The sequence below is a fragment of the Zalophus californianus genome, chromosome 7 (genome assembly GCF_009762305.2).
Source record: "Zalophus californianus isolate mZalCal1 chromosome 7, mZalCal1.pri.v2, whole genome shotgun sequence".
NCBI classification, from domain to species: Eukaryota; Metazoa; Chordata; class Mammalia; order Carnivora; family Otariidae; genus Zalophus; species Zalophus californianus.
The window spans coordinates 118,069,166-118,094,676 of record NC_045601.1 but is presented as its reverse complement, the minus strand read 5'-3'; the positions used below and the strand labels follow the sequence as shown (position 1 = coordinate 118,094,676).

The 25,511-nt window shown below is 48.7% G+C and overlaps 2 protein-coding genes and 1 long non-coding RNA gene across 4 annotated transcripts; 1 reads left to right on the top strand and 2 right to left on the bottom strand.

Annotated features, from left to right (window-relative positions):
- Positions 1–1,292: 1,292 nt before the first annotated feature.
- On the bottom strand, positions 1,293–10,736 carry ATF6B (activating transcription factor 6 beta). Of its 2 annotated transcripts, none has more exons than XM_027600973.2 (18): positions 10,616–10,736; positions 10,159–10,238; positions 9,942–10,020; positions 9,351–9,442; positions 8,708–8,843; positions 6,288–6,373; positions 6,010–6,145; positions 5,795–5,926; positions 5,505–5,638; positions 4,636–4,821; positions 4,442–4,533; positions 3,861–4,040; positions 3,592–3,699; positions 3,357–3,438; positions 3,080–3,150; positions 2,745–2,856; positions 2,522–2,606; positions 1,293–2,000 (listed from the first exon to the last, which is right to left on the bottom strand). In XM_027600973.2, exons 1-18 carry the CDS (start codon positions 10,695–10,697, stop codon positions 1,771–1,773), a joined length of 2,103 nt encoding a protein of 700 aa, XP_027456774.1. In that variant the 5' UTR covers positions 10,698–10,736; the 3' UTR covers positions 1,293–1,770. The 2 variants fall into 2 exon arrangements, with proteins under 2 accessions (XP_027456774.1, XP_027456775.1); XM_027600974.2 differs by having other exon boundaries at positions 10,607–10,718.
- On the top strand, positions 4,836–8,394 carry LOC113926302. The gene is made up of 3 exons (XR_004820182.1): positions 4,836–5,393; positions 5,567–5,661; positions 8,137–8,394. It is a non-coding gene; the product is annotated as an uncharacterized LOC113926302 (long non-coding RNA).
- A 498-nt stretch (positions 10,737–11,234) lies between the features above and the next one.
- Positions 11,235–12,833, bottom strand: FKBPL (FKBP prolyl isomerase like). Its single transcript, XM_027602725.2, has 2 exons — positions 12,638–12,833; positions 11,235–12,378 (listed from the first exon to the last, which is right to left on the bottom strand). The coding sequence occupies exon 2, from the start codon at positions 12,304–12,306 to the stop codon at positions 11,257–11,259; it is 1,050 nt and encodes a 349-aa protein (XP_027458526.1). The 5' UTR covers positions 12,307–12,378; positions 12,638–12,833; the 3' UTR covers positions 11,235–11,256.
- Positions 12,834–25,511: the final 12,678 nt, after the last annotated feature.

Below are 25,511 nucleotides of genomic sequence, written 5' to 3'. Positions count from 1 at the left end.
ATTCAAGCCCTGCACTGCCCTGCGCTGCCCTGCGCTGCGATCAGGACAGGAGCACGACGGAGTGGTGATGAAGCCAGCTTGGGTAAGAGCAGAATAGAGGAGAAGTGGAGACAGGTGTAAGGGACAAGGGACAGGTGTGCCTTTCATGGACCAGGCAGTGTGGACATCTTTCACCCTCACCCCAACCCTGAGAAGTAGGTGGGAGTATTCCATGCTACTGATGAGGAATCTAAGGCTCAGAGTGTTTAAGTTACACATCAAGGACATCCACTAACGAAAGGTGAAGCAGGGAATCCAACTCAGGTGATCTGCCTCCCAAATCCTTGTCCTTGCGCTCACTGCCTGGATGAAGCTCAGGGATGGGGACGGGAAGGCCCAGAAGCCAGGGCTGTGCTCCGGAGGGAGGAGAGGCCTAGTTCCTGGGAGCCCTAGTTCCAGGTTGTCATAGTTACTCAGTCTGTTTTCACCCCAAACACAGTAATGGGGAGCGGGGGAGCCTGGCTGGACACGTGAGGTTCTCCCCTCCTCCTTCAGGCCTGGGCTTGTGGCCCGGGCGGCCCCTGTCCAGTCATCTGGGCATTGAGCCCAGGCCCAGCCCACACCCTCTAGCTGACCCAGGACATTCCTGCAGGGCCAGGCCTGAGACGCTGCTGGACAGGAGCCGCTCACGGGACCCCCCCAGGTGGAGTGAGATTTGGCCCCTCACCCTGTCCCCCTTCCTCCTACTTAGAAGCACAGCCTTTCCTGCAGGATTCGTTCTCATCCCTTTCTTTCAACTGGACTCTCAAGTCTCTGTCCTCCAGTTTAGGGCCGAGAAGATGCTCCCCAACATCCGCCCTTCCCTCCAAACACCACCCCCTTCTCCACTGTGGCCCCTCCTTTCTGGCTTACAGCCCTCTGGCCTCAGCTCTGCTGTTTGTTCAAGCTGCTCGTCCTGGAAATCAAGGGAAGGGCGGGAGAACCTGCTAGAATGCAGGGGACCCAGGGAGGCTGCTCACCCCAAAGGGCGTGGGGCCGCCTGTCCTTCATGTTTACTCAGACACATTCCAGAGATCTGTGTCCTCGGGGCTGTCACGCCATGAGATATCCCACCCTCATCCCCTCGCTAGACACAGACACACCCCAGTGTTGTAGGGGTGGGGACAACGGATGACATGAGGTCTGGGATCCCACCCCCACCCCCACCCCTGAGCCAGCTATGTCTTCGGTGTTTGGTTCTCCGATACACTGGTCCTCCAGAAGCCAATTTCCCCAAATTCTCCGTCATGAGCCAGGAAGGCAGCCACCATTCCTTCAACTCCCTCCAAGTTGTTTATTTAATAATAAAAGATAGTACATATCCATAAACCTGATCTCCCACCACCACCCCTCCTTTACTCCCAGTGACTAGCTCCAAAATGTAAAAATGTCCCTTGTCCCTCCTGGGGACTAAATTCCCACCTCCACCCCACCCCCCCAAATAGAGAAACAAAAGAACAAAGAGTGTGTAGGAGGCCACCCACCCCAAAACTTCATCTCACTCAGTACCCTCAAAGACAGAAGCAGGAATGAGGGGCTCAGAGAGATGAGAGGAGCCCTATATTCCAAAAAGGGGGCAAGAAGGGTGGTGAACCCGCTCATCTCCACATAAGTGCTTAACCCCACACCTCGTCTTTCCTTTACCAATTGCCCCAAGCCCAGGGATCAGAGAACTTTGAAAAACCCCACTTGGTCACCCCCACCTCCTGCCGCCCGCCCCCGCCCAGCTCTAAGTCAGGTGAGGTGCAGAGGTCAGGGGTGACTGAGGTAGAGGGGCCGGCGGGAGGCCTGGCGGGCCTGGCCGGCTGCAGAAGCTGGCAAGGGGCCACCTGTGGCATTGCCCGGGGCCGAGGACGGCTGTTTTCGGAGCGAGGGGGGTACCGTGGAGGTCTTGATGTGAATCACCCTGGTGTCCATGACCTCACACTCAATCTGCATCATCTCCTCATAGTCCCCCGGGGCTCCCCGGCCTGACAGGGTCTCTGTGAGAAGGAGGGAGTTAAGGAAGAGGAGAAGGGCCGGCAAACAGAGGAGAAAAGTAGAGGTGGATAGGGAGGGAGGGGCCACGGTGAGGAGGCAGATCCACATCAGGAGGTCAATGAGAGGGTCAGGGATGGAGTTGGTGCAGGGAGAGGAGAAGGGCAGGAAAAGAAAATGACATTGATGAGTCACAGAGAACACATATGATGGAGGTCACAGGGGAGAGGACATCAAGAGAAAACAGGAGGTGAGAATCTGGCAGTTCCCAGCCTATCCCCTCTGCCCACACCTACTCGAGCACCCTCACCAAGGGACGGCCTGCACCCTCGTCTTCCTCCCATGTCTCCCGAGCTCTGTTTTTCTCTCCACCCATTTCCTGCTTCTTCTCACCCAGGAGTCTAGCCTCTCTTCAGAATGGCCCACTCTCTCCATTTCCCCCTTAACTCCTCATGTTGGATCTATGAGCACCTCCCCCGTCCTCAGTTTCAGGACCCCTCCCCAGACCCAGCAGGGAGAGGATTACCATTGGGAGCCATGGCAGGCATCACCAGGGACATTTTGGGCCTAGAGGTCTTGTTGTGGCTGATGGCGGGGAGCAGCAAGTGGTCCTGGGAAACAAAAGGGCCAGGCTGGGAGGCTGGAGGAAGAGACGTGGACAGGCTCCCCATCCCAACTCTAGAGCCTTAGCCTGAAGACAGACTGCTAGGGACCCCAGGGTGACAGGGATGGGGCAGAGAGGAACTCACCCTTCGGAAGGACACAACATAAAACGTGTCTTCTCGTCGGTCAATTGCATCCAGGAACTCCGGCTGCGAACGGTCCGGGTGGCGATACAGCTGCAGCTGCCCCACAGAATCCCTAGCCGGGTCGGGAAAGAAGATTTGGGAGGAACTAAGCCCAGTGCCCAGGTCCCCCTGGGGAAGGTGGGAGAGGATGAGAGAAAAAGACAGGAGACCCCCGGGGATGAGGAAGGCACAGTGCCACTGGTGGCAATGACGATGGGCGCAGGACAGATTCTGGGAGTTTAGCTCTTTGGAGTGCAACCTCCCTTAGTTACAGACAAGCACCCCCATAGACTCACCTCTCTGGGGGCCCGGGGGGTTGGGTGGGGACTGCCTTAACTGGAGGCGACTTCTTCCGTAGCTGAGACTTCTGGAAGGAGAAGTATCTAAGGATGTGAAGAGGGTGAAGGCAAAAGGGAGAGAGAGCGGCCCCTGGAAGCTGATGTCACCACACACCCACCCCTCCACTTACCCCAAATGATCCCTCAAACCTCCACAACGAGGTGCTAACTCAAAATCCCTAGGCCATTCAGTCTTCCAGCGGGCCTTGCTTGAGCCAGCCCCAGCCCTTCCTACCTGTCTCTCTGGGGCTCTGTGGGGGATCTTCCGCCGGCCTCTCTGGTGACGCTGGACCCAGCCGCTCAGCTCATCAGCAAGCCTAGGGAAGCAGAGGTGGGGCAAGGCTCCCACTTGCCCTGCCTGCACACAGCAGGGAGAAGACAGGGCTGGGAGGGCTGGGAGGGCTGGTGCTTCAGCACACGCAGCTGGACCGGCCGCCCATGGAGCGGCCCCCACCCGGAGTCCCGCGCACCTCAGGGACTCGGTCCGGTTGAAGTGCCGGCAGTCAGAGGAGAGGAAGAGCTGGTCCAGGTCTCTCAGCAGTAGCTCCTTGGCACCCCCGGGGAAGGCTGTCAGGTTCCTGGAGTGAGGCAGGAAGGGGGCGATGATCGGAGGCTGCAGCCCTCCACCAGCAGAACGGGTAATGATGGCAAGAGAACTTTGGCTCCCCTCAAATAGAAAAGGTAACTTTTGGGGAGAAGCTCCACTCAGCACCGGTGAAAGGGAGGGCCCTCTCCTCACCTGAAACTTGGCCGGCCTGGAGCGCTGAGCTGGGGCTCCTCAGGGCCCAGGGGGGAACCCTGGAGGGGTTTAACTCCCTGAAGTGGCTCTTGCGTTGAGAACTCCAGCAAGTGTCTCCGGGGCGGAGGTTCCTCTCCGCTCATCCGAGGAGAGACGGGAGCCGGAGGAGGCTCACTGATGCTGGTGATAAGCAAGGACAGGGGGTGAGGAATTCCGGCTTTATCAGGGGGCCGCTTAAGATCCTGGGCTCTGCAGACAGCCCGTCTGGGTTCCAGTCTATTCTATAAGAGTGGATCTCCTCACGTGTGAGACAGGAATGAGAACCATCCCTACCTCATAGAGCCAGGAAGTCTGAGGAACTCGGCAAGCACTTAAAAGTGACTACTTTTGCCAATGTTATTAGCACCATCTGCTCCAGGTGAGGACACACCATTTGACAGAAATGACGGAATGAGAAGGGACTGGCCGGACGCACCGGCGGTGTCAAGGACGCCAGCCCTTATGTGGGCGTGAGTGCGGTGAAAGGCCCTGTGCCAAGGTGGGCTCCACCCCGAAGCTCTGGGGGGCAAGGAAGGTCTCACCTGACAGGTCCAAAGTTGAAGGCAATGAAGAGAAGGAAGACCATGATGCAGACCACCTTCCTGTTTCCAGACCCTAACTTGAGCTCACTGTTCTAAGGTGCGGAGAAAGGGCCGAGAGAGAGGGTAAGTTGGCCCAGAGGAGCCGGTCTTCCCACGGGGCCTCCCAAGGGCCTCCCAAGGACAGAGCAGCGTACCTCAGCCAGCAGGGCCTCCAGCCGCCGCCGGAGGGCAGCGTTTTCCCGGCGGAGCTGCTGGTTGTCGGCCAGCACGGCCTGCAGCCGGGCCTCCAGGCCCTGCAGATACTCTTTCTTCTTCCTCCGTGACTGGCAGGCCGACTCCCGGTTCTTGATCATTCGCTGCTGCCGCTTCAGCAGCTTTGCCTAGGGTACCCGGAGGGCCAAAGGAGGAATGACAGATGGGCGGGAGAGGGGAACTATGCTTCCTGACTTCAGGGGCTGATCACCCCACTGCTCCTGCTGGCCACTCTCCTGCCTTCCACCTACACAGCCAGAGAGGGGTTGCTCCTCTCTGCCAAAACAGTTCGAGGAAGGAGCCCTTCTCTCAACCGCTCCATGCTCGTGGTCCACAGAGCTGAGAGAAGTCAGACTGCAGGAAGAACTTCCTCCATCCTGGTTCCTGGTGGAAACTCAGTTCCTTTCCTTAGATGGGGGGGGGGGGCGGATCTTTTCTCTCAGTTCTTTTTAAGGGCCCACAGCTTCACCTTGCTATAATTAAAGAACACTTTACTTGGTTTTCCCTAGGAAACAGCCTCCCTCTTCCAACTACTGCCACAACCATAACACAGTATGACTTCCCTGCCTTAGATTTACGGACACCATTCCCGTTTCTCCATCTACAGTGAGCAAAACTAAGGATCTTAAAACTACACAGAGTTGATGTTGATACTCGTCTATGAACCGGGATCCACTTGACCTTCAGGATCATCTGATGGGTTTGCTTCCTCACTTTTTGTTCCCTCCTCATTGAACAATTCTCTCCCACGACAGACTTGCCTCCTCCCTTCCCATGAACTAGCCTTACCCCTCTCCTCCCCACTACTTACATCCACTTCAGGTGGGCAGGAGTTCCCAGGCATAGGAGCTGGAACAATGCTCTTCCTTTCAGGCCTTGGAGCCGGGGCAGCTTGTCCCTCAGGCTGGACCCGAATAGCACCTTGGATGAGGACAACTGGGGAGACTGGGGCAAGTGAACAGGAGGAGGTGAGAGCTGTAAGTCACGTGGAGTTACTGTGTCCACACCCGCACCTGAGTACCCAAGCGCTGGGAGCCTCAGTGGCTGCGAGCTCCCCGAGAAAGTCAATTCAGATCAGCTCCTTCTCGCCGCCTTTAGTACCTGGGGGTGGCTGGACAAGGGGCTGCAAAAGGATGGTGGTGCTGGGAGGCACAGCTCTGGGTGGCATCGGGACGGTGGTTATCACCACAGGTTTGGGCTGCAGGGGTGGCTTCCGGGTGGGTAGGGCTTTGCCTGAAGGAAGGGGAGGGAAGGAACGAAGGTCAGGACTAGAGGCCTCTTGCCAGGGATCCCAAGGTGTCAGGAGGCCCCATTACCTAAGGAGCCATCGGAGGATGGGCCCATGCTGATCTGGACACCTCCAAGTGGGGGGCCTAGGACATCCCGCAGGAGACACCCCTGAGGGGACGGTGACTCCGTCTTCACTTCCAGTACCTCCTCTCCTATAAAAGCCTGTGTTGGGTATTCCAGAAGATATGTGAGTCAGGAAGAGTGTCAAGGAGAAGGAGCTGAAAAAGAGAATGCTTTCATACTTCCGAGAGTCAGAAGGAACTCACTGGAGGGTCTGGAAGGAGAAAGAAAAGTTGATGCTCACCTGGTTGGGGGACTCTGCTGAGAGCAGGGAAGCCTCCGAGTTGATGGAGGAGGATGGAGAGACAGGTTCTACCTTGGTCTGGACATCTGTGGGGGGTCAGGATGAGACAAAATACTGGAGGAGAAGGGGATTGAGAGAGGGGATAGAAGACACGGTCCTTTCCCCTTGTACCAGAATATAAAGCTGGCTCTAGGCATGCAGTCCAGGAGGAGGAGGAGCCACGGGCTGCTGACTGGCTGGCTCTCTTCCTACCTCTTTACCCAGGACTTCCTCTTCTCCTCTAGAAGCCAGCATGCGTCCCTATGCTAACAACAGCCAAGTCTGCATTTCTATCCTTGACTGCTCCCGTGTCCTGATCCTGACTCCCTGGGTACCTGCTGGTCATTTCCTTTCTCAGGCCCCACTCATGGGGCTCCCTGCTTGTCCCTTCACACAAATTCCCTTGCCCTCCCAGGCACCAAATTGCAAAGACTCAGTCACTTCTGAGCTTTCCTGGTCTCTGTTAAGTCCATCTGTGAGACTTGCTGATCACCCCACGGGGGCAAAATAAAACTCATCCGAGGGCCAGACTCAGCCCCAAGCTCACCAGTCTGTCACTACCTTTGGTCCACACCACTCATTTAGGGACTTAATTATGTAAGTGCCAATATTGCTATATTAAAATTTTAACTTTTATTTGTGGATAGGTAATACAGTCACATGATACAAAACTCCAAAGGACCAAAGGGTAGTTCAGTGAAGTGGATCTCCTTCCCTTCCTTGTCCACCAGCCACCCAGATCCCTCCTCAGAGGTGACCACTATTTGATTATTAACCACATGTTATGACCTCATGAGACTCTCCAAAAGAAAGGATTATGTCTGATGCTTCCTATCAAACTGATGGGTAAAGCACAGGCCCTCAAAAGATACCTAATTTATTTAGGGGAGAATCTGACTCCTTGGCAAAGTCATCAACAATCAATTTGCCGTGAAAAGGTTTTCAATCCTTATATTGTTTGTCCTCTTTGTAACTTTTAATAATGTGTGGATATGGTCTGTTTATCTCTCTGGACCCACTGTGCATTCTTCCCTGCCCCACTCTGAGGCCGGGGAGGAAAACATGGACTAAATCACTGGACTCCCATGCCCTCTAGCTTCTGGTTGGAGTTCAACCAAAGAGAGGCAGTGCCAGGAAACCCTGAAGCCACTTTGCAGTCCACACTCAACATGCCCAGCACTGAATTCATCATCCTCTCTGAGCGGGGGGCTCGGGCTCTTATGGTACCAATCTGCCCTAGCAAGAAATCCAGGCATCCTCTTCAAATCCTATGCAGGAAGTCACTGCAATTCATCCATTCTACTTCATTCCTTCTGCCTCCTTTCGGCATCCAAATATCCTCCTCGATTAACTGCATCCAGTCCTGCCTCTCCACGACCCAGTCTCTCTACTCTGCCACCAGAGTCATCTTCCTAATCACACTGCTCTCCTGCTTGATTCTTCAGAGGCTCCCAACTGCCCACAGGATAAAAGCTAAGAGTCCCTTAGCAGGGTGCCCACCTGGCCCTGAAGCTTCTGCAACTTCTTGCCATTTCCCACTCCCTCCTCACATCCACTCTGCGATACAAGTTCCCTAGACAGACACACACACCCATCTCCACATTCATCTATTCATCTTCTGGCTAATCTCTGTGTGTCCTTCAAAACTTGGCTCAGGAAACCCTTCCTCCAGGAGCACATCCTTGATCCAGCCCCCATCAGGTGAGCTGCCCCTCTTATGAGCTTTTGTGGCACCCTGTGATGTCGATCCCAGAATGCCCACACACCTTCAGTGACTGGTGCGTGTCCTTCCCCTCCTACCACACTACAGGATTCTCGGGTCAGCGTGGTGCTCACATCTTTTTCATCTTTGCAGCCCCAGCACCCTGTCCAGTATGTGGCATGGAGTAGGTGCTCAATAAATGTTTACTGTGTAAACACGGAAGAGGAAATAAACTTGGCAACACTTAAAAATAGCACAAATAATGTTAATTGTAGAATCTAGGAGTTGGGTATATGGTATTTCAGCTCTTCTGTATGTTTGAAAAATTTTCTAATAAAACACTGGGGGAAAAGTAATAAATAAATATGCCCCAACCTGTCCATAAGTTTTTTTGTTTTTTTTTTTTAAATGCAAGGCAAGAGAAGTTAAATCACACAACAGGATACTAGGGATTAGGAAAAAAGAAAAAAAAGAAAAACCATCCCCATCTCTTCAGGGCTGCCTTTGCTGTGGTTTCCTAAAATTATCCCTCCCCTTCCTGGCCTAAATTTCCTGGTCATCTGCCATTTCCCCTCCCCATCTTTTCCTCCCTGTTCTGTTGCCTGCATCCCCTCCCCCATCTACACACACACATACTCTGCCTTGGTAAAGCCTGGGGGTGGTGGAAGGCTGTTATTACCTGAGGGGTCATCAGAGGTGGGACCCACATTGATCTGGACGGTTTCAAACGGGGATGTTGGATCATCTCCTAGGAGGCAGAGTGGGGGTGCCAAGGACTCTGTCTTCACAACCAGCACCTCTCCTACACCAGAGGCCTAGGTGAGAGTGGGAGGTGAAGTGAGGGGGGGGCACAAAAAAGAAAACAAGGGAAGGTGTTGAGAGCAAGACCAAGAACAAAAGCTTTAGAGCTTACTAATTATCTGACATTCTGGTTTGAATGGTATTAAGCATCTCCCAAAGCTGTCTCTGGCCCCTCGTTTTCTCTTTCTACTTTATTTCTGGGAGGGTTGATGAGGTCTCATGATTTTAAATATTGCCTTAGAGTGGACAACTTGGGCAAGAGCAATTCTAGAATTCTCAGCAGTTAACGGCTCTCTTCTTCCCAGCCCCACCATGGCTGCTACATATCTCTGTATGTTAAAAAGACTCCATCTTTTTAGACAACCACAGCAAAGACATGTAAAAGGAGAATATTAAAGAAATTCAAAGGCACCACCACCACTCTATGACCTATAGCACACAAAACATTTTCTCAGCATCTGTGGGTGAAGGGAATGGAACACAGTCCCTGCCACAAACAGAAGGAGGGAGATGGCTCTCACCTGGCTGGAGGGTTCTGTGGAAAGATGGGATGATTCGGAGCTGAGGGAGGAAGAGGAGCAGGGGGAGGATGGCTCAGACTTCACCTGAAGATCTGGAAGAAAAGGGTTAGGGAATCAGCAGGAGGCAGAGCCTGAGAAGTCCAAAAAGTGGCTAAAGACATGGAGGTGGGGATCCCTCACCTGGGGCAAAGGGAAAAGAACACATAATAAGGGACTGAAGGAGAGAGGAGTGAGTGCACAGGCACTTACGAAGAGGAGGTGTGAGGATCCAGGGAGTTCCACAGTTCCGGGGAAACAGTGGAAAGAGAGGGTTTTGGAAGGATGAGGGAATCACAAAGGATATATATATATACACACATGTGTGTATATATATACACATATATATATATTTAAAGATTTTATTTATTTATTTGAGAGAGAGAGAGAGAGAGAATGGAGGGCAGGGCAGAGGGAGAAGCAGACTCCCCGCTGAGCAGGGAGCCTGATGCAGGCTCCATCCCAGGACCCTGAGATCATGACCTGAGCCGAAGGCAGAAGGCAGACATTCAACCAACTGAGCCACCCAGGCGCCCCTCAGAAAGGATATCTTACCTGGGAAGATAGGCAGGGGGTCCCAAGGTGGTTCAGGGGGGCTGACATCCATCCCCACGTCCAGGGAGCTGCTGCCAAACTGAATAAAGGAGGACATTAGACGGCAAGAACGTGCAGAAGATTGAACAGCTCCATGAGCTCTGGTCTGGGGCTGAGTCCTGGTTCCAGGGCAACTCCCACCCGCCAAAGATTAGAGACAAAGCTGGGGGCGCAATACCGGGACATCCTGCTCTGGGCAGCGGAAGAGCTGCGTCTGCTCCTCCGCCACATCATCCAGGCCAGTGTACAAAGTGCTGTCTGCAAGAGATGCAGAGCTTCAGGGGGGTCGTCCGGTGGCCCAGCCTACAGATCCACACACAGCCCTGGGCCCATCCCTCATTGGCTCGGCTCAGCCAGACCTACCGCCCGCCCACTTGAAACGTGATACAGCCAAAGAACTTCAGCCCCTCCTTCCCCCACCCCGGAACAACTCGACGTTTCCGTGGGGAGCGGAGGTCTTTCCCAACTCCCGCATCCCCCGAAAGCATGACGAGCCCCCCTGCTCCGCCCTCCTTCGGGTGATGGATTCCGTATTTGCCCAGCCTTCTTCTGTAGACCTCCGCTTCCTCCCTGCGTGCCTCAGGAGCACAGCATGCCACAGCCCTCCTCCCTCCCCAAGGCCTCACTCTGCAGACCCCAGTCCTCCGGGCTCAGCAAGTTGTCCGTGAAAAAACGTGTTGGGTCCGCAATCTCGCTGAGGAGCATCAGTTCCGCCATCTTTCCCTCCCGCCCCCCAACCCTGAGACCGTTCCCAAGGCCCGCCCCCCCCTGTCATCAACTAATCAGTGGACTCTTAAAAAAAAGGGGGGGGGCGTCCTGGAGGCTCTACCGACCAGTAAGAGACCTGGGTGCTGAATACATAAGGCGGCTGGACAGGCCGGGCCAATGGGAGCGCGGCAGGAGGATAGCACTCCCACTCACCAGGACCACGGTTTGCGCATGCGCCGAGCAGGAGCCAACCAGCGCGAGCCTGGGAGTTGTAGTTCCTGGGCTTTAAAGGCCTTCCATCTCCCCGGCAGTCCTAAATTTAGTAGTTTATGTATCTTGCATTCATCCTCGGATATGGATGAGCCCCCCAAAATGTAGCACACGTGATCATATGGCTTTTTATTGGTAAAGGAGGGAAAGAGGCGCACTGAGACCACTGCTATTTCCCTAGGAAGGCAAAAGCTGGGAATGGGACATGGGCTGAAACCCTCCCTCTGGGTCTCCGCAAAATCTCACAGGATAAACCACAATTCACAGGTTCCTGTCTCTTTTAAAATTTAACTTTTAATCAGCCAAACATCTTGCGCAGACCCTGAGCCAGCCCTGCATCTTGTTTCTTCCCCTGAATGATCACCTTTCCCAGCTCCTCCTGGGCTGCCCGGTTTTTTGGGTCTACCGCCAGCACCTTCCTGAGGTCAGCAGTTGCTTTTTCAAGGTTCCCAAGGGCAGCCTGGGCAACCCCCCTTCGGTACAAGGCCTTTAAATGGTCAGGCTCCCGCTCCAGCACTCGGTCACAGCTCTGGGCAGCCAACTGGGGCTGCCCTAGCAACAACTGACAGGCAGCCAGGTTGGCATGAAGAACAGTTCGTTCTGGAGGGCCAGGTGGGGGTAAAGTCAGCAGCAGCCGAAGAGCCCGTCCGTAGCATCTGGCAGCCCCTTCGGGGTTCCCAGCTCGAAATAATTCTGTGCCCCTTGCACGTTCTTCCCTGGCCAGGGCTTCCTTCTCACCAGCCTCCAGCTCCCAGGAGTCCCTGCCCTGAGTGAAGGAGGCCAGTGTGAGCCTGAAAGGAGATTCAGAGTGCTCAGAGAGCTGAAGCTCTGCCTCCTCACCTTGACACATGGACTCCAGGCATTTCTCTATGAGCTCCCCCCAAGTCCCCTCCCTCCATGGGCCTAACCCCATAGTTATCTCTGTCCAGCCCTCTGGCAGTCCTGACCCAAAAGGAAACCCAAAAGCCAGTACCCGGCAGCAGGAGCCTAGCTTGGGTTTGTCCAAGCCATGGCCACGGATTATGATCTTCTTAACAAAGCTCCCATCGGGACAGTACCAGAGATCAGAAGTTTGAAGGGGCTCTGGCATCTCACTGGTTGATCCATGAGACTTCGCAGAGTCTCCTTGAAGTCCAGAGGCCAGTTTTTCAGTCCCTTGAGGTTTCTCTAGAATTTGGCTGACTGGATTTGGGCTCACTCTCAGCTCAAGGATATCAGTAGGAGGGTCTTGGGGCTGCTGCCTAATCTGGGCAGTTGAATCAAGGTTCTCCTGGGGGTTCTTTTCCCATTGTTGTTGTGGTTGAGAGGTGTCCTTCTCTCCCATTGGATTGACCGGTGGCGTCTCCATTTGGCTTGCCTGGTCCCTTCCACCGTGGGTGAACAGTTTTGGTCGAATGGGATATCAGTCTCAGGTCAGCACCTAAAAAGAAAACCAAAACAATGCTAACGGCAGGCTTCTTATTTAGATTCCCTTTTCGTCCTCTCCCGTCCTTCTGGGACCCAGGCCCCCAGTCCTCAAAGTATTATTTTTTTTTCCTTCAAAAATCTCTGTCGGGCTCGAGCCTCCTCCAGTCCACCCACGAACTAATCCAGACCTAATCCAGAACTATAAATTCCACAAATCCCTGCGGTTCGGGTAGCTGCCCCAACTACGGACACCCGATCGAGTCAAAAAGTACCTGGGCGGCCAAAACGCCTAGCCTGGTGGCAGTAGCCGGACCATTTGAATCCCCTCTCCTTCCGGAGCTAAGTGCTTCCTGAGTACAGTCCTCAGAGTCTTGCTCCAGGCGGAGAGGACGGCCGAGGGCCAGGAGCATCTGGGGACAATGACAGCTAACGCTGGAGCCCGCGAGGCTGCGAATGTAATCAAATTCCTGGCAGCCAATCCCGAGGACGGAGAGGGCTGGTTGGCCCGCCTTTTTGACGTGACATCATTTCCCCTCCCCGCAACCGGGAAGCTCTAGGCCTTAGCAACCGATCCTGGCCGAATCAAACCGAACTAGGCGGGGTCCGACTGGCCAGGTTATTGAGACTAAAAGTCTGGAGAAGTCCTGGAATGGGAAATTGGGGTTCATGAGGGAGAGTGAGGGAATGGTAGCGGTAGCAGTCTTTTTATCTGAAGACCTCAGGCCCACCTGTGCTATTCTTCTTATGCTTGGTTCAGGGCTCCCTTCCAGAGCCACCCAGCCTGTTCCTTCCACCCTTCAGTCCAGGGTGCTGCAAGAGAAATCCTCATCAGGCCCCTTTCTCCCCAGCTGCCCCTATGCCCTTGTGGGATCACCTGAAGCTTCTCCTTACCTGTTCCCTCATATTCATCATTGGCTTTCAAGTCTTTTTCCTCAGGAAATCTTAGTGCTTTTCAAAACTTTGATGTGCATGCACATCACCTGGGGAACCTGTTCAATCTCAGGTTGTGATTTAGGAAGTCTGGAAGTGGGGTCTATGACTCTGCACTTCCTTCCCCCCCTCCCTCCCTCCCTCCTTTCTTCCCTCCCTTCCTCCTTCTTTCTCTCCTTCCTCCGCCCTCCCTCCCTTCCTTTCTCTAAAGTCTACTGTATTCAGATTTCTTACTTTTTGCCCATTGACCTTTTTCTGTCCCAGGATCCTGCCCAGGATATCACATGCCACTTAATCATGTTTCCTTAGCTCCTCTTGACTTGGAGTTTTCTCTGCCCTATTTTTCAACCTGTTTTGAACTACTTTTCAAGAGATGCTCTTTTACTTAAAAATTTTTAAATTCTTTATTTAAATTCAGTTTAGCTAACATTTACTGTATTATTAGTTTCAAGGGCAGAATTTAGTGATTCATCAGTTGCATATAATATCCAGTGCTCATTATATCACCTGCCCTCCTTAATGCCCATCACCCAAGTACCCCCTCCTCCCACCCCCTCCCCTCCAGCAACCCTCAGTTTGTTTCCTTTTTTTTTTTTTTTAAGATGTTATTTATTCATGAGAGACAGAGAGAGAGAGGCAGAGGGAGAAGGAGGCTCCCAAGGAGCAGGGAGCCCGATGCGGGACTTGATCCCAGGACTCTGGGATCATGACCTGAGCCGAAGGCAGACACTCAACCATCTGAGCCACCCAGGCGCCCTCTCAGTTTGTTTCCTAAGGTTAAGAGTCTCTTATGGTTTGCCTCCCTCTCTGTTTTCATCTTATTTTATTTTTCCTTCCCTTCCCCTATGTTCATCTGTTTTGTTTCTTAAATTCCACATGAGTGAATTCATATGATAATTGTCTTTTTCTGGCTAACTTATTTCGCTTAACGTAATACCCTCTAGTTTCACCACGTCCTTGCAAATGGCTAGATTTCATTCTCTTTGATGGCTGAGTAGTATTCCATTCTGTATATATATCACTTTATCCATTCATCTGTCGATGGACATCTGGGGTTTTTCCATAGTTTGGCTATTGTGGACATTGCTGCTATAAACATTGGGGTGCAGGTGCCCCTTCGAATCACTATGTTTGTGTCTTTTGGATAAATACCTAGTAGTGCAATTGCTGGGTCATAGGGTAGATCTATTTCCAACTTTTTGAGGAACCTCCATACTGTTTTCCAGAGTGGCTGCACTAGTTTGCATTCCCACCAACAGTGTAGGAGGGTTCCCCTTTCTCCACATCTTCGCCAACATCTGTTGTTTCCTGAGTTATTAACTTTAGCCATTCTGACTGGTGTAAGGACATATCTCGTTATGGTTTTGATTTGTATTTCCCTGATGCCAAGTGATGTTGAGCATTTTTTCATGTGTCTGTTGGCCATTTGTTTTTCTCCTTTAGAGAAATGTCTGCTCATGTCTTCTGCCCATTTCTTGACTAGATTATTTGTTTTCTGGGTGTAGAGTTTGATAAGTTCTTTATGGATTTTGGATACTAGCCCCTTTTCTGATAAGACATTTGCAAATCTCTTCTCCCATTCTGTCGGTTGCCTCTTAGTTTTGTTGACTGTTTCCTTTGCTGTGCAAGACCTTTTTATCTTGATGAAGTCCTGATAGTTCATTTGTGCTGATTCTGCATTTCTAACGAGATCTTGGATGGTGATGCTGCTGATCCATGGACCACAATTTGAATAGCATGATTCTAGAATAACTCACCCCGTTCTTGTCACGCTTGCTCTGTGCCCCTTCAGTTTGTACTATATTTTGCATATATAACTGGTAAAACCTGCCCCATTGGGTGTGTGAGTGGAAAACTGGTCCTTCTCCTCCTATAAAAGATGTAGGTCCCTTTTGTGATTCAGCCTGCTTGACCAGCTCCCAGCACAGGCTGGGCCACCACAGCTCTTCAGGGAAGGAGAATCCCATTCTTAGTACCTCACTTTGGCTCCTTATTCAGTTTGCTCTCTGATAACCTGACCTTGTGCCCCAGACTACAAGGACCATGCCAGGACAGCCAGAAGGGGAGGTAGTTTCATCAGTACACACAGAACTGTGTCAAGACAGTCCTCTCCCTGTTTTGTATTGAGACTCACGTCACTAACCTAGACTTTTTCTCAAGTTTTATTTCTGGGTTCTGTGTCAGAATAACCTTAGCCCACTGCCACCTCTTCCCTTATGGCTAAATACTCTGATTCTTGTGATCCTTGGCCTCCTATTGAAAATTAATCCACCTTTTCTCCCTTTCCATTTCAAGGATTTTTGGAAAAGGCAGGATGTCTAGAAGGAGTCACAAAAGGTTTGATTGTGCCCTAATCCTTGGACAAAGTTTGCTAATTAGTATTGTGTGCCTTAACTGAGAGGGCCACTATGATGACCCTTCAAAGATCAGCTTCTCTCAATGAAAAGAAACTACTCTGCTACAAATATATTGCTTTGTCATGTTCTCTTATTTTGTCTGTTTATGTTTCAGTTCCAACAGACTCTGCAGGACAGAGGCCTTGTCTCTATTTCTTTTGTGTCATCTCATTCATTCATTCATTCATTCAACAAATACTTCTTGAGCACCTGCTATGTTCCAGGCAGCGTGCTAGGAAGTGGGGATATGTAGATGAATGAGACTGACACAGTCCCTGATCTCAGGGAACTTCTAGTCTGGCCAAGGGAATACTAATTACAGTGGCACTAATTACAGTGGCATAAGACCCATCAGTTTCTTATGGGTCTGTTCCTGCTCCATGGGGGCATTGTTTTGCTTTCATCAAAGATCTAACCTGATGGCAGAAACCGAGAAGAGGTTCAGGAGCTGGTGCATGATAATTTGTGAGCTGGTGGTTGTTACCCGTTGTCTTCAAACACACATAACATGTGAGATGCTATGAGAGTGGATGAAGGATTAGGGGGTATTTCTTGGGGGTGAGACATTTTTTGCTGCCCTTCAAAGAATGAGTTAGAACTGAATCTCAGTTCTATATAGATCCCATATTGAAAACCACTGAATTAAGTGGTCGACTGTGTCTCTTCAGGTGATCCCTTGTCACCTGACTAGAAACACATACAAATATAGGCACATAAACTCCTAAGAAAAGTAATCCAAATCATCCAAAATGAAAATATTTTTATTTTTAAATAAATAAAATTCGAATTTCATCAAAATGAAAACACAGAATTTAAGTTTTACAAAAGAGGACTCAGAATCCTCAGAGGAGAAATCCGTGGATCTTTAGACTCCCCCAGGTTTCAACTTGAGGAGTAGGAAGGGACCAAGATGTGGAGAGCTCAGAAATGGGGAAGAGCATTGGTTCTTCCACAAAGTGTTGCTGCATGAGTGTTAACTGACTCACTGCTTGCTCTCTTCTGGTTCCCTGCCCCTTGAGTCTCATTATGCTGGGGCTCAGCTCCCTAGAGATAGTCACTGAGGAATCAGGAAGAGAAGCAGGGAAACAAGCTAGGAGGATTATATCCCCAGGCCTGACTAGAGAACATGGGATCTGAGGAGGACATAAAAAGAGGATGACAAGTGAAATTTTGCTTACCTGTTGGGGTAGAAGCTTGGATGGGGGAGTGAGGAAGGAGTAATGTTTCCTTTCTCTTTCCCCTAAAGATTTGAGAATGAACTGGAAGAAGAGCAGCCTTGAGGGGAGGAGATGAAAAGGAACCTTCTCCAAGTGACTAGACTCAATTCCAACCTCCTACTACAAATGTCCTCTGTTCTCTTTCTTCTTTTGGTGTTGCAAGGACAAACCTCACCAACACCTAATTGTATGGATGCTTTGGGACATGACTTACCCTGTGTCTGTCTAAGACATTTCCCCTGCCTCAGGTGAGAAGGATGGGGGCGGGGGAGCAGCACACAGGAACCCCTGGAAAGGGAATGAGATTAAGGAAGACTCTATGTTAGGAAAGTCAACGTCAAAGGGACATCTGGGAGAATGGAAGGACTTGGGTGGTGGGGGGGTCACTGCTTCTGCAATCTGTGATTATGGACAATAACTCCTGTGCTGGAAAAATTCTCCCTTCATCCAAGTCATTACAGGGGGCACTTAATGCTGTTGAAGATCATTCTGAGGGAAAGACCCATATTTGACAAGTTTCTGAGGATTTACCTGTAAATGTTTTTAAATCCCACCTGGCGTCACCTCTGTCCGTCTTTCCTTCTTTCTGAGTCACCTCCTTCCAAGGTGGCTCAGAGGACCTAGCCATATTCTGCTACTCTCCTTGCCCTATTCCATAAGGGCATTTTGTGTGTGGGTTTTTTTTTAATTGAAGTATAGTTGACACACAATGTTACATTAGTTTCAAGCATATGATGTAATGATTGGATAGGTCTATATGTTATGCCATGCTCACACAAGTGTAGAGGTCATCTGTCACTCATACAACACTATTATAATACCATTGACCATATCCCCTATGATGTACCTTTTATCCCTGTGACTTATTCATTCCATAACTGGAAGCCTGTATCCCCTGTTACCCTTCACACACTTTGCCCACCCCCCGGCCCCCTCCCCTCTGGCAACCATCAGTTTCTTATGGGTCTGTTCCTGCTCCATGGGGGCATTGTTTTGCTTTCATCAAAGATCTAACCTGATGGCAGAAACCGAGAAGAGGTTCAGGAGCTGGTGCATGATAATTTGTGAGCTGGCGGTTGTTACCTGTTGTCTTCAAACACACATAGCATGTGACACCTGCCCTGGGTGAAGTAAGATTCTTATTCATTCAATAATCTTTACTGTGTACTCAGAATTTGTTAACGAAACATGGAGATACAAAAAGTTGAAAATAGAGCTACCCTATGACCCAGCAATTGCACTACTGGGTATTTATAAGATACAAATGTAATGATCCGAGGGGGCACCTGAACCCCAGTGTTCATAGCAGCAATGTCCACAATAGCCGAACTATGGAAAGAGACTAGATATCCATCAACAGATGAAAGGATAAAGAAGATATGGTACACACACACACACACACACACACACACACACACACAATTGTATATTACGCAGCCATCAAAAATTGAAATCTTGCCATTTGCAATGATGTGGATGGAACTAGAGGGTATTATGCTGAGTGAAATAAGTCAATCAGAGAAAGACAATTATCATATGATCTCACTGATATGTGGAACTTAAGAAACAAAACAGAGGATCATCGGGGAAGAGAGGAAAAAACAAAACAAGATGAAACCAGAGAGGGAAATAAACCATAGGAGACTCTTAATCATAGGAAACCAACTGAGGGTTGCTGAAGGGGAGGGGGGTGGAGGGATGGGGTAACTGGGGGATGGACATAAGGAGGGCATGTGATGTAGTGAGCACTGGGTATTATATAAGGCTGATGAATCACAGACCTGTACCTCTGAAACCAACAATACATTATATGTTAATTAAAATAATAAATAAGAAAAATGGATATAAATACAGAGATCCCCACAAGCAGTCTAATAAAGGGTAAGGTGTCATAGTTAACAAAAGCTCCAGATGCAATAGTGAAAGTGGTAAGTGGCAGGGAAGTTATTTCCAACTGGGGGTGATCTGAAAAGGAGTCCAGAGGGTTGAGCCTTGGAGGATGGCCGTAATTTTGATCTGCAGAGATAGAAAGGATTTATTGCAGGTGAAGGAAGCAATACAAGGCAGGCGAGATAAGGAAATGAAAGCCACTTTACAGTCAGTATTATTCATCTCTGGCTTGTCAATCTCAGCTTTCCCAGACTGTTTCAATACTCAGTGCAGGCTGCCCTGTCACAAGGCATCAAACTGGTTGGAATTTTTTATACCCTCACATTCCCCTGCATTCCATACTCACCACATGGAACCATATGCTGCACTTACTCTCTGCCATTTATCATCAGCATGAGAGACACAAATTCTAGCTTTCCAAAGGCTAAATAAATTTCTCCTTCTGTTTAGCTTTGGTGGTTTCTGTGGTTTTAGTTCTGCTGGGATTTATGTCAAAATTGTTCCTCCCTCCTCTTTGCTCCCAAAACATTTTGCTTGTATATCCCTTATAGGCAGGGTTTTCAGGCAGGATGAAGCTGTGAAAGGCAGACTTTTCCACAGTGAAACATTTAATGATAAAAGCTGCTCTTTACTGAATCTTGACCATGCATTATTGGTATTGACCACAATACCAGGCATTGTGCTGTTTTTAATCAAGTGATGCGGGAAAGCCTCCTTGTGGTGGTGATATTTGTGTAAAGACATGCATGCTGTAAGGGAACAGGTGCGCAGATAACTGGAGGAAGAGTGTCCAGGAAGATAAAAACAGGAGTGCAAAGGCCCCAAGGCAGGAGGGAATAGGATTTTTATGTTAAATTCATAGGAGTTATGAGAACAGCAAGGAGGCCAGAGTGGGTGGAGCAGAGTAAGCAAGGCAAGAGGCGGGAGGAGATGAAGTCAAAGAGGTAGAGAAGAACAAGTTCAGGCAGGCTTCATAGGCCAATGTGAGTATTTTGGATTTTGTTCTAAGTGTATAAATGGTAGCCATCAGAAGGTTTAAGCAAGGTGAGTGATATCATCTGGTGATTTAAAAGATCACTCTGATTTCTGCATGGGGGAAGGACTGTATCAGTCAAAAATGGAAGGAGAAAATCCAGTTAAGGGGCTAGTCAAGGAACAATGGTAGCATGGGAGCTTGGATTAGGGAGTGGATCAAGGGAAGAGTCCTGAGGCCCTGTAATATGTGGGAGTCTAGAAGAGAAGTAGGAGTGGTCAGTGAAGACAGAAGGAGCAGAAAATAAAGAACTAGGGAATATAATACTTTCTTTAATTGGATCCAGAAAGAGTATTAAAGTGAAGAAAGCATTTCAAAGAGGAAGGAGCATTCAGCTGTGTCAAAAGTTGCTGGTGGTCTAGCCCAGGGTTTCTCAATCTTGGTGCATATATATTACAAAGTAATTTAATGAACATCATGCTGCTTAAGAAATAAAATCTTTGGGGCGCCTGGGTGGCTCAGTCGTTAAGCGTCTGCCTTCGGCTCAGGTCATGGTCCCAGGGTCCTGGGATCGAGCCCTGCATCGGGCTCCCTGCTCAGCAGGGAGCCTGCTTCTCTCTCTCCCTCTCCCACTCTCCCTGCTTGTGTTCCCTCTCTTGCTGTGTCTCTCTCTGTCAAAAAAATAAATAAAATCTTAAAAAAAAAAAAAGAAAGAAAATCTTTCTGGGGCGCCTGGGTGGCTGAGTCTGTTAAGCATCTGACTCTTGATTTCTGCTCAGGTCATGATTTCAGGGTCCTGGGATCAAGCTGTGTGTCATGCTCTTTGCTCCTTTCTCTCTGTGCCCCACCCCCTCGCTCTGTCTCTCTAAAATAAATAAATAAATTTTTAAAGAGAGAAAAGAAAATCTTCCTGTTATTGTTAAAGTTCCCTATGTATACTCCTCTCTGATTGGAATTCCTCTCCTGCCAAGGGGTATCCACTATTCTGAATGTTGTGCTTTCACTGCATAGATGAGTAGAAAAAAATGAGGTGGGCTTTTTTTTTCCTTCTCAAAGACGAGGTATATTATTACAACATCTTTGCATGATGATGGGAATGTTTCAGTAAAGAGAGGGAAACTGATTGTGCAGGAGAGATAGGAGTTAATTTCAAGAGTCCTGTTTCTGAGAGGTGAGAAGGGACAGGATCCCAGTACACAGATGGGGTGGTGGCTGGAAGCAGGTCAGCTTCTCTGCAGTAACAAGGAGAAGGCAATAAATACAGCCGAGATGCAAGTGGCCTAGTAGATTTGGGGGTGAAACCAGGAGGAAGTTCTCTTCTGAAAATTTCTTTCTTTTTTTAATTAAATTAAATTAAATTAAATTTAATTTAATTTAATTTAATTTTATTATGTAATGTTATTCACCATACAGTACATCATTAGTTTTTGATGTAGTGTTCCATGATTTATTGTTTGCATATGACACCCAGTGCTCCATGCAGTACGTGCCCTCCTTAATACCCATCACCGGGCTAACCCATCCCCCCACCCCTCCCCTCTAAAACCCTCAGTTTGTTCCTCAGAGTCCATAATCTCTCATGGTTCATCTCTCCCTCCGACTCCCCCCCTTCATTTTTCCCTTCCTTTTCCTAATGTCCTCCATGCTATTCTTTAGGTTCCACAAATAAGTGAAACCATATGATAATTGACTTCCTCTGCTTGACTTATTTCACTTAACATAATCTCCTCCAGTCCCATCCATGTTGATGTAAAAGTTGGGTATTCATTCTTTCTGATGGCTGAGTAATATTCCATTGTATATATGGACCACGTCTTCTTCATTCATTCAACTGTTGAAGGGCATCTCGGCTCTTTTCAGTTTGGCTATTGCGGACATTGCTGCTATGAACATTGGGGTGCATATGGCCTTTCTTTTCACTACATCTGTGTCTTTGCGGTAAATACCCAGGAGTGCAGTTGCTGGGTCATGGGGTAACTTTATTTTTAAATTTTCTGAGGCACCTCCACACTGTTTTCCAAAGTGGCTGTACCAACTTGCATTCCCACCAACAGTGTAAGAGGGTTCCCCTTTCTCCACAACCTCTCCAACATTTGTTGTTTCTTGCCTCGTCCATTTTTTCCATTCTAACTGGTGTAAGGTGGTATCTCAATGTGGTTTTGATTTGAATTTCCCTGATGGCTAATGATGATGAACATTTTTTCAGGTGTCTGTTAGCCATTTGTATGTCTTCTTTTGTGAAGTGTCTGTTCATGTCTTCTGCCCATTTTTTGACTTGATTATTTGGTTTTTGGGTGTTGAGTTTGAGAAGTTCTTTACAGATCTTGGATACCAGCCCTTTATCTGTAGTGTCATTTGTAAATATCTTCTCCCATTCTGTGGGTTGCCTCTTTGTTTTGTTGACTGTTTCCTTTGCTGCACAGAAGTCCCCAAAGTTCATTTTTGTTTTTGTTTCACTAGACTTTGGAGATGTATCTCGAAAAGACACAAAAAGATGGAAAAACACTCCATGCTCATGGATTGGAAGAATAAAATGTTAAAATGTCTATGTTGGGGGAGCCTGGGTGGCTCAGTCATTAAGTGTCTGTTTTTGGCTCAGGTCATGATCCCATGGTCCTGGGATCGAGCCCCGCATTGGGCTCCCTGCTCTGCAGGAAGCCTGCTTCTCCCTCTCCCACTCCCTCTGCTGTGTTCCCTCTCTCACTGTGTTTCTCTCTGTCAAATAAATAAATAAAATCTTAAAAAAAAAACAGTCTATGTTGCCCAGAGCAATCAATACCTTCTATGACATCCCGATCAAAATTCCAATGACATTTTTCTTCTTCTTTTTTTTGTTATGTTAATCATCACACATTACATCATTAGTTTTTGATGGAGTGTTCCATGATTCATTGTTTGTGCATAACACCCAGTGCTCCATGCAGTACGTGCCCTCTTTAATACTCATCACCAGGCTAACCCATCCCCCCACCTCCTCCCCTCTGGAACCCTCAGTTAGTTTCTCAGAGTCCATAGTCTCTCATGGTTCATCTCCCCCTCCCATTTCCCCCCCTTCATTTTTCCCTTCCTGCTATCTTCTTCTTCTTCTTTTTTTTAACATATAATGTATTAATTGTTTCAGAAGTACAGGTCTATGATTCAACAGTCTTACACAATTCACAGTGCTCACCATAGCACATACCCTCCCCAATGTCTATCACCCAGCCACCCCATCCCTCCCACCCCCCACCACTCCAGCAACCCTTGGTTGGTTTCCTGAGATTAAGAATTCTTCATATCAGTGAGGTCATAGGATACATGTCTTTCTCTGATTGACTTATTTCACTCAACATAACACCCTCCAGTTCCATCCATGTTGTTGCAAATGGCAAGATTTCATTCCTTTTGATGGCTGCATAATATTCCATTTATATATATACCACATCTTCTTTATCCATTCATCTGTTGATGGACATCTTGGCTCTTTCCACAGTTTGGCTATTGTGGACATTGCTGCTATAAACATTGGGGTGCACGTACCCCTTCGGATCCCTCCATTTGTATCTTTGGGGTAAATACCCAGTAGTGCAGCTGCTGGGTCGTATGGTAGCTCTATTTTCAACTTTTTGAGGAATTTCCATACTGTTTTCCAGAGTGGCTGAACCAGCTTGCATTCCCACCAACAGTGTAGGTTGGTTCCCCTTTCTCCGCATCCCCACCAACATCTGTCGTTTCCTGACTTGTTAATGTTAGCCCTTCTGACTGGTGTGAGGTGGTATCTCATTGAGGTTTTGATTTGGATTTCCCTGATGCCGAGCGATGTTGAGCACTTTTTCATGTGTCTGTTGGCCATTTGGATGTCTTCTTTGGAAAAATGTCTGTTCATGTCTTTGGCCCATTCCAATGACATTTTTCAAAGTGCTGGAACAAACAATCCTAAAATTTGTATGGAATCAGAAAAGACCCCGAATCACCAAGGAAATGTTGAAAAAGAAAAAGAAAGCTGGGGGCATCACATTGCCCTATTTCAAGCTATATTACAAAGCAGTGATCATCAAGACAGCATGGTACTGGCACAAAAACAGACATATAGACCAATGGAACAGAATAGAGAGCCCAGAAATGGACCCTCAACTCTATGGTCAAATAATCTTCAACAAAGCAGGAAAAAATATGCAATGGAAAAAAGACAGTCTCTTCAATAAATGGTGTTGGGAAAATTGGACAGCTATATACAGAAGAGTGAAACTCGACCATTCTCTAACACCATACACCAAGATAAACTCAAAATGGTTGAAAGACCTCAATGTGAGACAGGAATCCATCAAAATCCTAGAGGAGAACATAGGCAGTGACCTCTTTGACATCTGTCTTCTGAAAATTTCTATTTTCTCACTGAATAGGAAGAAAGGTCATCATCTTGTGAAATTGTGGTCTCAGATTTGGGGAATGTGAACTGCCTGGGGAAATGTGAGCAGGCCATTCTGAGGACTGAAAGGAAGTGAGACCAGTCAATATGACTGTGTGTTTTTCCTCAGACACACTCAGCTGCTGGGTGCAGGTGTGGAACAGGCAGAGTTGCATTTAACCAGGGCTAAAATGTGTCTGAAGGAGAAGGGCCAAGAATATAGGGCAAGGGCTGAGAGGTGATGGTAGTGTTGAACCTTGGGATCTACACTGGGTAATGAGGGGAATGAAAAATTGAGGGGATCAAATATAATGAAGTGTGAGAGAGTTGATGGTTGGAAGATCTTTCATGGGATTGAAGAATTTTGGAATGGGATGCTGAGTGGAGGAGGGGGTGACATGCAAAGACTGAACAGATTTGGGAGAGGTGGCTGTTATTGATGGTAACCAAGTTGAAGGTATGACAGCGGGAGAAGAGTGGCTAAGGAGTGGGGAAAAACCTCCGTGGAAGTGAGGAAGGCCAGGACCTGACCATTATGCTAGATGGTTATCTACAGGGATATCAAAGCCACCCAAAATAATGAAATGACAGAGGTGGTGGTAGAGAGGAAGACAGTAACCTAGGTACTAAATTTTCAATATGAATTAGGGGGAATGATGACCCAGAATCAAATCATGGGGGAATTAAATCTCCCGTGTAGATGTCAGAAGGGGCCAGAGCCTCTCCCAGAGGATGGAATCTCTGTCCATGGTGGTGCAAGAACCAAGAGCACCATGCTGGGAGGGAATTGAGATAAAGTGGGTGGAGAATCAAATTGGAGTATGCCTTCACTTCACTCCAGAATCAAATGAATATGTCTCCAGGCTCCAGGAGTCTGGGTGAAGTGATCTGGAAGAAGTCATTGTGAGTCACTTCTTCCTCTGCCTAATTCTCTTCCATTCAATTGAGTTCAAAGATTGGTACAAGAGGTTTTATCCGATGAGGATCTAAAAACCAGAGAAAAGCCAAATTTGGCTCCTGCCTTCAAGCAGCTCTCAAAGTAAGACGTGTGCATCAAGATCTCAGGTGGGAAGAGATGGGAAAATGCAGATAAAGTAAACAATGTATAGTGTTAGACCTGCAGAACTTTCTGTTAACGAATGTTGCTCTAGTTGAAGCCACACCTTTTGGGCTTCCCCCTTCTCCCTTTGTGGTCCCTAAACTGCCTTTAAGCCTGTAATTCCCAACCTTAGCTACCCCTTGGAATTATCTGAGGATGTCTAAAGAAATATTGATGCCTGAGTCCCACCTCCGGAGATTGTGATTTAATTGGTTCAGGATGTGACCTGGGCTTTGGGATTTTTAAATGCTCCC